The 11,582-nt window shown below is 35.2% G+C and overlaps 1 protein-coding gene across 1 annotated transcript; it reads left to right on the forward strand.

Moving 5' to 3' along the window:
• Positions 1-280: 280 nt before the first annotated feature.
• RSW3 (Glycosyl hydrolases family 31 protein) lies at positions 281-8,464 on the forward strand. Its single transcript, XM_022919104.2, has 6 exons — positions 281-1,940; positions 3,435-3,708; positions 3,782-3,917; positions 5,635-5,845; positions 5,958-6,164; positions 7,911-8,464. The coding sequence occupies exons 1-6, from the start codon at positions 363-365 to the stop codon at positions 8,277-8,279; spliced, it is 2,775 nt and encodes a 924-aa protein (XP_022774839.2). The 5' UTR covers positions 281-362; the 3' UTR covers positions 8,280-8,464.
• Positions 8,465-11,582: the final 3,118 nt, after the last annotated feature.

Here is an 11,582-nt window from a genome sequence, read left to right on the forward strand (position 1 = left end):
TTCACATTTTACGTTTAAAATTTATGATGTTTGATAATTATTTTAAATTTTAATTAATTTTAAATTAAATTGATCGAATCTCATAAAAATATAAATTTTTACAAATTTAATTTTTTTATTCATAATATTCAAAATCGAAATCTTACTTAAAAATATTAAACTCTTAAATAAAAATAAAAAATTTATATTTGATATTATAAAAGAGTTTCTTTCTTGTTTGCCTTAAAAAAAAAAAAACCCCATGGTTGATATTAACTCTTCTGTTCGCAGGTCTTCTTCCGGGTTTCCGGGCAAACTTGCTAAAAAATAAAAGGGCAACTTCGCTGCCTTGTTCGCTAAAGTGTTACACTCCATTTCCTCCTATGCAAATGAAGCCCTTTAAGGTTTCCCTCCTTTTTCTCATTTTTCTCGCTTCCCAAACAGTCCACTCCTGGAAAAAGGACGAGTTTCGAAACTGCAACCAGACCCCCTTCTGCAAGCGAGCTCGATTACGCAAACCTGGCGCCTGCACTCTAATCGCCCACGATGTCTCCTTCTCCAATGGTGACCTCACTGCCAAGCTTATCCCCAAAGGTCCACATGATCAAGATCAAGATCAAATCAAGCCGTTGACTCTCTCTCTTTCAGCCTACCAAGATGGGATCATGCGGCTCAAGATCGACGAAGACCCCTCCTTGGACCCACCCAAGAAACGGTTCCAAGTCCCCGATGTTATTATCCCCGAATTCGAGACCAAAAAACTTTGGTTACAGAGTGCTTCGACTGAGAAAATCAACGGCGATGATGGGAGTTTGTCTTCCGTGGTCTACTTATCGGATGGCTACGATGCGGTTCTCAGGCACGATCCATTTGCGGTTTACGTGAGGGAGAAAGCAGGTAATCGACGCGTAATTTCATTGAATGCACATGGGTTATTTGATTTTGAACAATTGAGAGCGAAAAAAGAGGATGAGGATTGGGAGGAGAGGTTTAGAGGGCATACTGATGGTAGGCCATATGGTCCACAGTCCATTAGTTTCGATGTTTCGTTTTATGGGTCTGATTTTGTCTATGGAATACCGGAACATGCAACTAGTTTTGCTCTTAAACCCACTAGGGGACCTGGAGTTGAGGAATCTGAGCCATATAGATTGTTTAATTTGGATGTTTTTGAATATGTTCACGATTCCCCTTTTGGGCTTTATGGTTCTATTCCATTCATGGTATCACATGGGAAATCGGGAAAAAGTTCTGGGTTTTTCTGGTTGAATGCTGCGGAGATGCAGATTGATGTGTTGGCAAATGGTTGGGATGCAGAAGATGGGATTCTGATGCCCACAGGGCAGAGTCGGATTGATACCTTCTGGATGAGTGAGGCAGGGATTGTGGATACGTTCTTTTTTGTTGGACCTGGTCCGAAGGATGTTGTCAAGCAGTACATGAGTGTGACAGGCCTGCCAGCAATGCCGCGGCTGTTTTCCACAGCATATCATCAGTGTAGGTGGAATTACAGGGATGAAGAGGATGTAGAGAATGTGGATTCGAAGTTTGATGAGCATGACATTCCATATGATGTTTTGTGGCTTGATATTGAGCACACTGATGGGAAGAGGTATTTCACATGGGATAAGTTGCTGTTCCCACATCCAGACGAGATGCAAAGGAAGTTGGCTGCTAAAGGTAGGCATATGGTGACAATCGTGGATCCACATATCAAGCGGGATGACTCATTTCACTTGCACAAGGATGCCACCGAGAGGGGGTATTATGTTAAGGATGCAACTGGCAAGGATTATGATGGGTGGTGTTGGCCAGGTTCCTCCTCATATCCAGATATGTTAAATCCAGAGATTAGGTCTTGGTGGGGTGAGAAATTTTCTTATGAGAATTATATTGGTTCAACTCCTTCCTTGTACATTTGGAATGACATGAACGAGCCTTCTGTGTTTAATGGACCAGAGGTATGCCACTTTTGTTTATGCAGTCTTAACTTTTATCTATTCATGATGTTTTTCTTTTTGTTATTTTCTTATCCTATTTAGCTATTTATTGATGATAAAAAGCTGATGCTTATTCTGCTTAGCTATCAATCAATTATACACACTAGCTTCTTTGGTATTTGAGGGTCTACAATTGTATGGAACATATTTATAACAAAATTCGGCCCACAGTGTCGACTTAATTAATTGTAAAGAGACTTTAGTTCACTATTTGAAAGCAAATGTTTTTGTTTCTAGGATAATTCATGCAATAAATAGCCAAAAATGGGTAATCATTGGTCTGCTAATAGACTCTGCTACTACGGTTGGAATGAGCTTAGTATACAAATATATGCACCTAGCACAAACATCAAATGGACTTAGGTTTTCTCTTTTCAAAGGTTGATTTACTACAAATAGTAATCAATTGGTAGTACCTGTCTTCATTAGCTAAGATGCCATCACGCTTTTATTTAGTGTATTAGACAAAAAGGAAAAGACCTTATCTGTTATGGAATGTAGCAATGAATATGGTTACAACTTTGTATCAGAGAAAATTTGTTAATTATAAGAATGCACGTTCACAGATTCTTCACTCCTTGTTCTGGTTATTAGGAAAATTTTCTTGTATATGCATGATATGCTCTTGTATGGATGCTGTTTTCATTTCCATACAAGATTTTTTTTTTTCCAAGTGCGTGCCTGAATTTTTCTGTGTTCCTTTTTCCATGCAGCATGGCCATTGACATTCGTCCATTCAGGGCTACTTCTTTCTAATCTGTAGTTTGACACGATGTAGTTGTTCACTTGTTTGCATATATTGATAAACTAGAATAGAATTGGTAATAAGTAGGCATTTTCTCCATTATATAAATGTACTTAATATAGTACCGTGATTTTCTAACAAATATTATCTGATTTACCTCTGATAGTTATTTAAGTTGGCCATTTAAGTTTGAGGATATTAACATGCATAGATGTTATGTAAAAACAATTTTCTAATGAATTTGTACGTCTTTTTTATCTTGTTTATAAGGTTTGCAATCTATAGGAATGTGAAGCTTTTTTATTTTTGTGTTTCAATTGTTATTTTTAGATAAGACATGGATGGCCAGTGGTCATAAAAGTTTCGGATTTTCTAAATTAAGTACATCAAAATGTTTCCTTTATATCAGAGTTCCTGTATTCATCCAATGTTGGAATGTAAAAACACGCAAATAATTGTGCTACATTTGTTATTATTAACCTGAAAACTGCATTTCCATGAAGATGGAGGGAAGTTATTTCCGGGTATCATTTTTTATGGTGGCTATACTTCAAAAACTATGGAAATTATGTAGAAAGTTTTTAAAAAATCTATCATATCTTGTTCTTATATATAGATGCCTGTGTTTGTATGTGTGTGAGGTTCTCATAAAAAGACTGTAGTATGGTAGGTGAAATAGCACAAATTGACTAAACTTTTTCTGTGGCTAGGTGACAATGCCCAGAGATGCTTTACATCTTGGTGGAGTGGAACATCGGGAGTTACATAATGCCTATGGTTATTACTTCCACATGGCAACAGCTGATGGGCTTCTAAAGCGTGGAGATGGTAAGGACAGATCTTTTGTTTTGTCCAGAGCATTCTTTGCTGGAAGTCAGAGGTACGGAGCAGTCTGGACTGGCGATAATTCAGCAGATTGGGATCACCTCAGGGTTTCAGTCCCAATGATTTTAACACTTGGTCTTACTGGAATGTCATTCTCTGGTATGCATGCCTTTAAAAAATATTTAAAACTAGTGCACCTTTTCCCTTCTTGATGCTATATAAATTTTCACAGGTGCTGATGTTGGTGGATTTTTTGGCAATCCTGAGCCCGAGCTATTAGTGCGTTGGTACCAGCTTGGTGCTTACTATCCTTTCTTTAGAGGTCATGCTCATCATGACACGAAAAGACGAGAGCCTTGGTTGTTTGGGTATGATATTTTTAACATCCATGTAATTCGACTCCCTGCATCTTGATGGATTAGCATTCACTTTTGGCACATTCATTTGTATAGAATATTCCTAACATATAAAATCACAAATGCATATTAAGCTCTTTTCTTCACCAAAGTTAAATTTATCTCACTCAGGAACATTGTACTGTTCACCCTTTCATCTGTATCTCATCCCCTCCATCTTAACGAGTTTCTGAAATGGTTGAATTTTGCCTTAATATTGTTGCATTGAAAAGTAGGCTATATTTCTTTTTCACTGTTTGTATGCCTGTCAATTTGAATCTCAAGAGAGAGCATCTGAATTGAATTCTGGTCAGCAGCACTACATGTGTATTTTGGGGGCCATGACCCCTCTGAGTCTCTTTGAAATATGCAACTGCTTTCACTTATGTTTAAAGACATTCTTGGAAGAAGTGTATTGGTTGATCCCTGAAAAAAACCTTTTTTACTTTTAGTGTAACTGCTTTGACAGAAAACAGTTTTCCAATCTACTTTCGCCAAAGTTATTGAAGTTCAAAAATTCTAGCTCTCATGCTGATTCTAATGATGGCTTATTACCTCAATATGTTGCTTCATTTTCCTTATAAGAGATTTCTAGCTCTTTTATTATTTTCTTGTAAATTGATATACTATACATCGGCTGGAAAGTATGCGAGGTGGATAGGTCTGTTGAGATATGCATGGTTTGAGTTGAAGGTTTTTTAAGGTCAGCTACTTCGGCTATATGAAGAGGACATGAACAAATGAATTTTGGTCAAGGTTTTGAGATAGCTTGGTATCCATATGGTTGTAATGAAAGATATGGCTATAGAGTTGGATAGAGAAATGTGATTTATGAAGGCAACCTTGCATGCCTGGCCTCAACTGCTGAGTGATTGATTGCAAATCCAGTATTATTAGCTATTAGTGACTCAATTTGCTTTTATGACATTGCTTCGACAAGATTACTTACTTTATTCCAAGGTTATGCATTGACTTGTAGTATGAAGCCTAGATGGAGCCTTTTTCAAATTCTAATACGAGGCTTCCAACCTAAAACCTCTTGGCTATAGGTGGAAAGGCCTCTTTATTTAGGGACTCATTATATGCCACATGTAATTGATACAGGATTTGTTCTTCCATCACTACTTACACTTTTCCTTCACGTGTAGGGGCAATAAAATTATCATCCGGCATGTACTTTACATATAGGGATAATAGGCTTATTGCGGTGCATTGACTTTGTATATTGGCATAACAAGCTATCATGAATGGACCAATAAATGGAGACGTGCCTGATCTGATTCCATGTCAAATTTCATGACAAGGCTTCTAACCTAACTAAAAGTAATTTGGCTCTCTCATGTTAAGAACCAAGCTATCCCAAACTTGATCAATGTGAGGTTTATTTTTAGCACCAGTTTAATAAGTTTAGCTGTCATTTCTTTAGTCCATCATGCAGGTTAAGTATGTTAGTATATAGATATAATTGTTGCATCAGCAACTAATTTTTTGTTTACTTTTTCTAGTCAGGATTACTTTTCTTCCTCCAATGAAATTGTGGTTGTATGAACTAAAAGTGTATTTGGGTGTGATTTTGCCATGGAAAGGTTTAAGAAATAAAATGCTTGATGTTGTTATCATACAATATCTCTACATTCATTATGCGCTTACTTTTCTGATCTGCAAAGTAATGAGGCTTATGTTATTTCAGTGAACGAAATACAGAACTTATGAGAGATGCCATACGTTTTCGTTACACATTGCTTCCATACTTTTACACATTATTCAGAGAAGCAAATGTTAGTGGTGTTCCTGTTGTGCGTCCATTATGGATGGAGTTCCCATTGGACGAAGCAGCTTTCAGCAATGATGAAGCATTCATGGTTGGGAACAGTCTCTTGGTACAAGGGATCTATAATGAGGTACTGCTCTTAACTGGATCTTCAAACTTCTATCTTTTCTGTTTCTTATTTTCTCTATTTATCTACTTAGTCAGTAAATAATTTAAGTCTCATAAATTTTCTTTAAATATAGAGGGCTAAATATGCATCAGTATATTTGCCTGGGAAGGAATCGTGGTATGACCTTAGAACAGGAACTGCATATAAGGGGGAAAAGATCCATAAGCTTGAAGTTTCAGAAGAGAGCATTCCTGCTTTCCAAAGAGCTGGCACTATTGTCCCAAGAAAAGACAGGTTCCGTAGAAGCTCCACTCAAATGGTGCATGATCCTTATACACTGGTATGTAATTGATACCATTTGGCCCTTCTAGTTCTCTCATATATATATATATATATATATATATATATATTACACTTGGTGTGAAATAATGCCAGATATTCTTGCAATATTATTATGTTCAGTGATTTGTATTTTCTAGTACAGTTAGGCTGTTATGGTGGCCCAATGTTCTCATGAGTTATATCTAGGCCCTAAATCAACTAAGCACATAAGCACCCCTTCTTGTGAGTTGCCTTTGACTGGTGTGCATCTTCTGCATCTACTTGTGCTTTTGGTAGGCAAAAGATTCATACTTGACTTGAAATCTCTTGATTTTTTAGTTTTTTATTCCTTTCACTAGTTTTATTTCTATTAACAGTAAAAAAGGGTATTATCAGCTCTTTACAAGAATAAACAAATGGGTACTTTGGGGGAGCCCTTTTGTTTACCTCGTGCTTTGGGCAATACAATGGTCCTAGCGCATAGAGTGTGCCTTGTGTCTTTAGACTGTTTTGGCCTTTTGGGGTCCTAAATTGCACTTTAGAAAACAAAATCACTGAAAGTCAATCACAACTAAATGTGCCATTTTGAATATTAAAATGACTGAGGGTAAATACCAACATTAGTTGATACTAACAAGCTGCCTATGCAGATATCCAGAAAAGCTTTTGTTCTAGCTAATGTCTATTGCAAAATTTCCGTGTTTAGTATTGCCTGTAAAGGAAAAAACCCCAAATATGTTAATATGAAACCATATATAGATCCATGATGTGATTTATACACGTGCTACCAATTGTGAGCTGTAGGACTGACAGATCAAGATGTGACAAATCATTAAAATTATCATGTCAGTATAAATGGGCCCATGTGATTCATTAATATGGTAGTTGTTATAGGTATTGTAGCCTCGTATATACTGCTAGTAAATTTATGACATGTTGCTATTCTAATTTGTTTGTTTACAGTTGATATGGTTGAAAGGATTTGTAATAATATCTCAACACATCCATGTACGTGGTGGTCGTAAAATAATGCTGAATGTTATCAAAGAGAACTTAATAAAATCTTGATCTTGGGATTGACATTAGAGATCCTAACAAAACTAAAACCTGGAGGAAATAGAGAAAGAAACTGAATGGTACTTAGTTAGCTAATTGAGATGAGAGATATTTTTGTTTCGAAACAGTGAAGTTGTTCTTGAGAGATAATTTTCTTTGAGTTGTTATTCTCGTGGCTGGTGTGCTGGTACTATTGGCTTCAAGTCTCACACCTGACTAGAGGTAAGGATGCCCTGTTCTTACACGGTCACACCTCATTTTTTAGGCACATACATTACTGCAGTTTAGAAATAATTAGTGATGTTAGAATATTAAAAAGAAAAACAAAAGAATAGAATGCTTGTTTACTCAGAACTTTTTAGTGCTTCTTGAAATTGCCTTGGACATTTTTATTAAGTTATCACCCCAGGTTTTCTTAATCGGCATGGTACTCGTTATTAATTATGTGACTAGTGAAATCCAGCAAAGTATGGGATCGCAATATGTCTTGTAACAAATTTCCTTTTCATCAGAACATATTTCATCGAACTATGGGGTAGCTATCCTTCTAAAAAATTTATAAAATGACTAAGCTTGGATGATGATTGTTGCTGTTTTATCTACTTTATTCTTTCTTTACTGGTATTATTGACATTGATGACATCATTAATCAAGTATTTTAGTTTCAGCATGATGAGTCGGTAGCTCTAACATCACACTGTCTGTCTAGGTGATAGCTCTGAACAGTTCCCTAGCAGCTGAAGGCGAACTCTATCTTGATGATGGAAAAAGCTTTGACTTCGTGCACGGGGCTTACAGTCATCGCCGGTTTGTGTTCTCAAATGGGCAACTAAAATCTTCAAATATGGCATCCTCTTCTCTTGGCAAGTCTAGATTTTCTTCTGACTGCGTTATTGAGCGGATTATTCTTCTTGGATTTACCCCTGGGCCAAAACGTGCTCTTGTCGAACCAGGAAATCAGAAGGCTGAAATTGAACTAGGTCCACTTCGGCTAGGGGGACATGGTGGTGGTGCTGCTGTAACGATCCGGAAGCCTGGTGTCAGGGTCGCAGTAGATTGGACAATAAATTTTTTGTAGGATATTTAGTTTCATGAAATATGATAAGGAAAGTTGTCCTTGTAGTTGTTATTCTTGAGTTGGGTTATAGTGGAGAAAACTCAAAATCGAATGACATTCCTACGTACCTGCGATTTATGCTCAGACTCTTGGCTTTGCCGACTTCCCAGGCTACCAATATCCATGCTTGACAAATTTAACTATCATTTCAAGTTCTTGTCCTGAATCTTTGCCTTGACGAGTGAACTTTCAACGAATGACACAGCAGTTGATTGATATCAACATATATGAAGATATGCGGATGAGTAGCATGTATTCTTTTGCAACTTGGAATGCAGATGAGTTCTTATGCAGGATTAGCAGCCCATCATCAACCATCAAAGCTCACAAGTAAGGATATAAAATCAACCAAATGATTAGAAATGTCCAAAAAAAAGAAAAACAGAATTAATCATTGAAATTTTAAATAATTACACACTAGATCCATTCTAAGTCAAAATTATTTTTAGAAACTAAAATTTTACTTGGAGGGTGAACTTTTAAAGTATAATTGGAGTTTTAATCCCTGTTGGTGTCACCTACGTCAGCGAGATTTTTGGGCTGGCGAGCCAAGGGTTTCGTGATCCATGTCTTCAATTGATGGGTTGGTCTTGATGGGCTCTGCCGGTGCCACTTTTTCTGCCATTGTAGAAGCCAAAACCTTAGGAGGTGTGGCGACCGTGGAAATACTAAGCAGCAGGAGAGAGGCTTAAAATGAGAAATTTTAAATGGATCCTTAAAAAATACTCTTTACACCTCTTATTAAATACATCTAAAATTTAGAATACAAATTAATATTTTTACTCATTGCATCCAATCCCAACATTTCACATTTTCATTTATACTCAAACTTTCTTCTCTTTTCTTCATTCTCTCAAACCTTTTAAACTAAGTGTAAATTCAACCCAAAACCATTAAACAAACCTTTAAATCATATATATATATATATTTACCATTCGATCTATCCAAAGTAAGATTTAGTTGTTGTTGTTGTTGTTTTATTTAGTTATTTTTGTTTAGTTATAACTTAGGTTTATGATTTTTTTTGATGAAATCGTGTATTACAATAATAGATTTTCATAACTTTCTAAAATATGTTGGAAATGAATTTTTGACATCTTTTAAGTGCTTACGAATATCCATTTTCATAAGCCTTTTAAAACTTATAGGAAATAGATTTTGGTAAGCTTTGAATGGATTATGGACATATAAATTCGTAAGCCTTTTAGAGCTTGAAGAAATCCATTTCTGTAAGCTTTGAATTGAAATAACTGTCGTTTAAGCTATGTGGGTTTACTTAATTATTGCATTTGTACTATGTTGCAACAATATGGCTCGAACGAGAGGTAAAAGCATTCGAATGAGAGGTAGAGACATTGACAGAGGTGATGGATGCCGCACAACAAATCTTGGTCTAAGTTGGAGGTGTCCAATTGCCTTTGAAAGTAGATGTTGAGTCTAAAAAGATGATAGTGAGCTAGTTAAAAACTATGCTACAAATGATACTCTACAGGTTTAGCCTGTCACTTACGATGAGGAACCTACGACTCATGAGCAGCATGATAGGGGTGGAGATGATAGTTTCAAAATGGGTTTCTCAATCTTTTCTAGAGGTTAGATCGATGTGACTATCCTTAAGAGTTTCAGATGTCTTGTTGCATTGCAAATTTGGAATGACCATGTAATCACTTGAATATATTATGGGAGTGCTAGATTATGTTAGTAAAATGAATTAGTTGATTGATTGTTGTTGATATTATTTATGTTGTTAATGTTGTTTATGATTTTATTATTGTTATTGTTACAAGAGTGAGATTCGTTAAAATCGATTAATCATTGACCCAGATTACAGCAATGACATTTAGACGAAGCACGTAAATGTATCCAAACTAATGTAGTCAAGTCAAGGTTGGATTCACTTATTGACTACATCTATCATTTAATGAATAACATGATAGTGTTGGTTTTTGTTGAAATGTGACTTGCTTGGGACTAACATCTTTCATTTACCATTTGAAAAGATGACTATTACGTTGGATGATGTGTTTGTAATACTACACATCAAACATTGGAACCATAATTTTAGTTAATTATTTGACAATCGATGAGAAGAACACAATGTTGATCAAGTTATTTGGAATTTTTGTGTTTGAGACAGCAATTAAGACTAATAGGGCTCACAGACCCATTATGAGGCTATAGTGACTACAAGATACTTTTAAATAAATAACATATGCATCAAATGATCAGGCAATAAAGTATGTATCTAGGGTTTTTTTGCTCCATCTGTTACGATGTATGTTAATAATTGATAAGAGGGTAATGAAAGTATCGGTAATGTGCTTAATCCTATTAATGACCTTAATGCCACTAGTCGATATGCTTAGAAGATAGGTTGTCAAACATATTTGTACAAGCAGCTTAGTATTACGAGTAATGCAAACATATATCAAATCATTGATTATCTGACACTTTTACATGTATATATTTATCATTAGCTGTCGATGTCTAATTTTTTTTTAGGCATATTCTAGCCAGTTGTGAGGTCTTTAAAGTCAGGCCTAGTTTATGATCAACATTTTCTTAAGATTAACAAATTTTCAAAATTGAATTTAGGATCAAGTTAACTTGAATGCTTTGTGGTTAAAGTTGGTCAAATAAAGTTAAACTTAGACAAAATTAGTCAAACTTTGGTCAACCCTTAGAAATCACAATTGAATAGGATTATTTAGGCTTGAGACTAACAATTTTGTGATTTTAATGCATTAAAATCCATAATCACATCGTGAAAAGGTAAGATTATCAAAATGCCTTTTAAGGGTATTTTCGTAATTTCACCTTCTCGAGGTCAATATTTTGTCAAAAATTTTATATCATGTTTTGATATTATTTCATGATTTTTAATGCATAAAGAACCCTAATTGCACCTTGAAAGAGTAGAAATTATCAAAATACCTTTTAGGGATATTTTCATAGTTTGACATTCTCAAGTTAATTTTTTGCAAAAAAATGCAAGATCATATTTTGATATTATTTCATGATTTTTAATATATTAAAAATCATGATCACACTTTATAAGGATTGAAATTATCAAAATGCTCATCGGAGATATTTTCATAATTTGACCTTTTTAAGGTTGATTTTTCATGAAAACTTTTAGATCATATTTTAATATTATTTTATGATTTTTGATATATTAAAAATCTTGATTATACCTTCTGAGAGTTGAAATTATCAAAATACCCTTTAAAAGTATTTTCATAATTTGATCTTTTCGAGATTAGT

This window comes from Durio zibethinus, chromosome 24 (genome assembly GCF_047325235.1).
Source record: "Durio zibethinus cultivar Kanyao isolate XHJ-2024 chromosome 24, ASM4732523v1, whole genome shotgun sequence".
Taxonomy (NCBI): Eukaryota; Viridiplantae; Streptophyta; class Magnoliopsida; order Malvales; family Malvaceae; genus Durio; species Durio zibethinus.

Coding starts and splice junctions, on each gene's coding strand:
- RSW3 (XM_022919104.2), top strand. CDS start 363: ATGCAAATGAAGCCCTTTAAGGTTTCCCTCCTTTTTCTCATTTTTCTC. Junction 3,709..3,781: donor TACTGGAATGTCATTCTCTG/GTATGCATGCCT, acceptor AAATTTTCACAG/GTGCTGATGTTGGTGGATTT. Junction 3,918..5,634: donor CGAGAGCCTTGGTTGTTTGG/GTATGATATTTT, acceptor ATGTTATTTCAG/TGAACGAAATACAGAACTTA.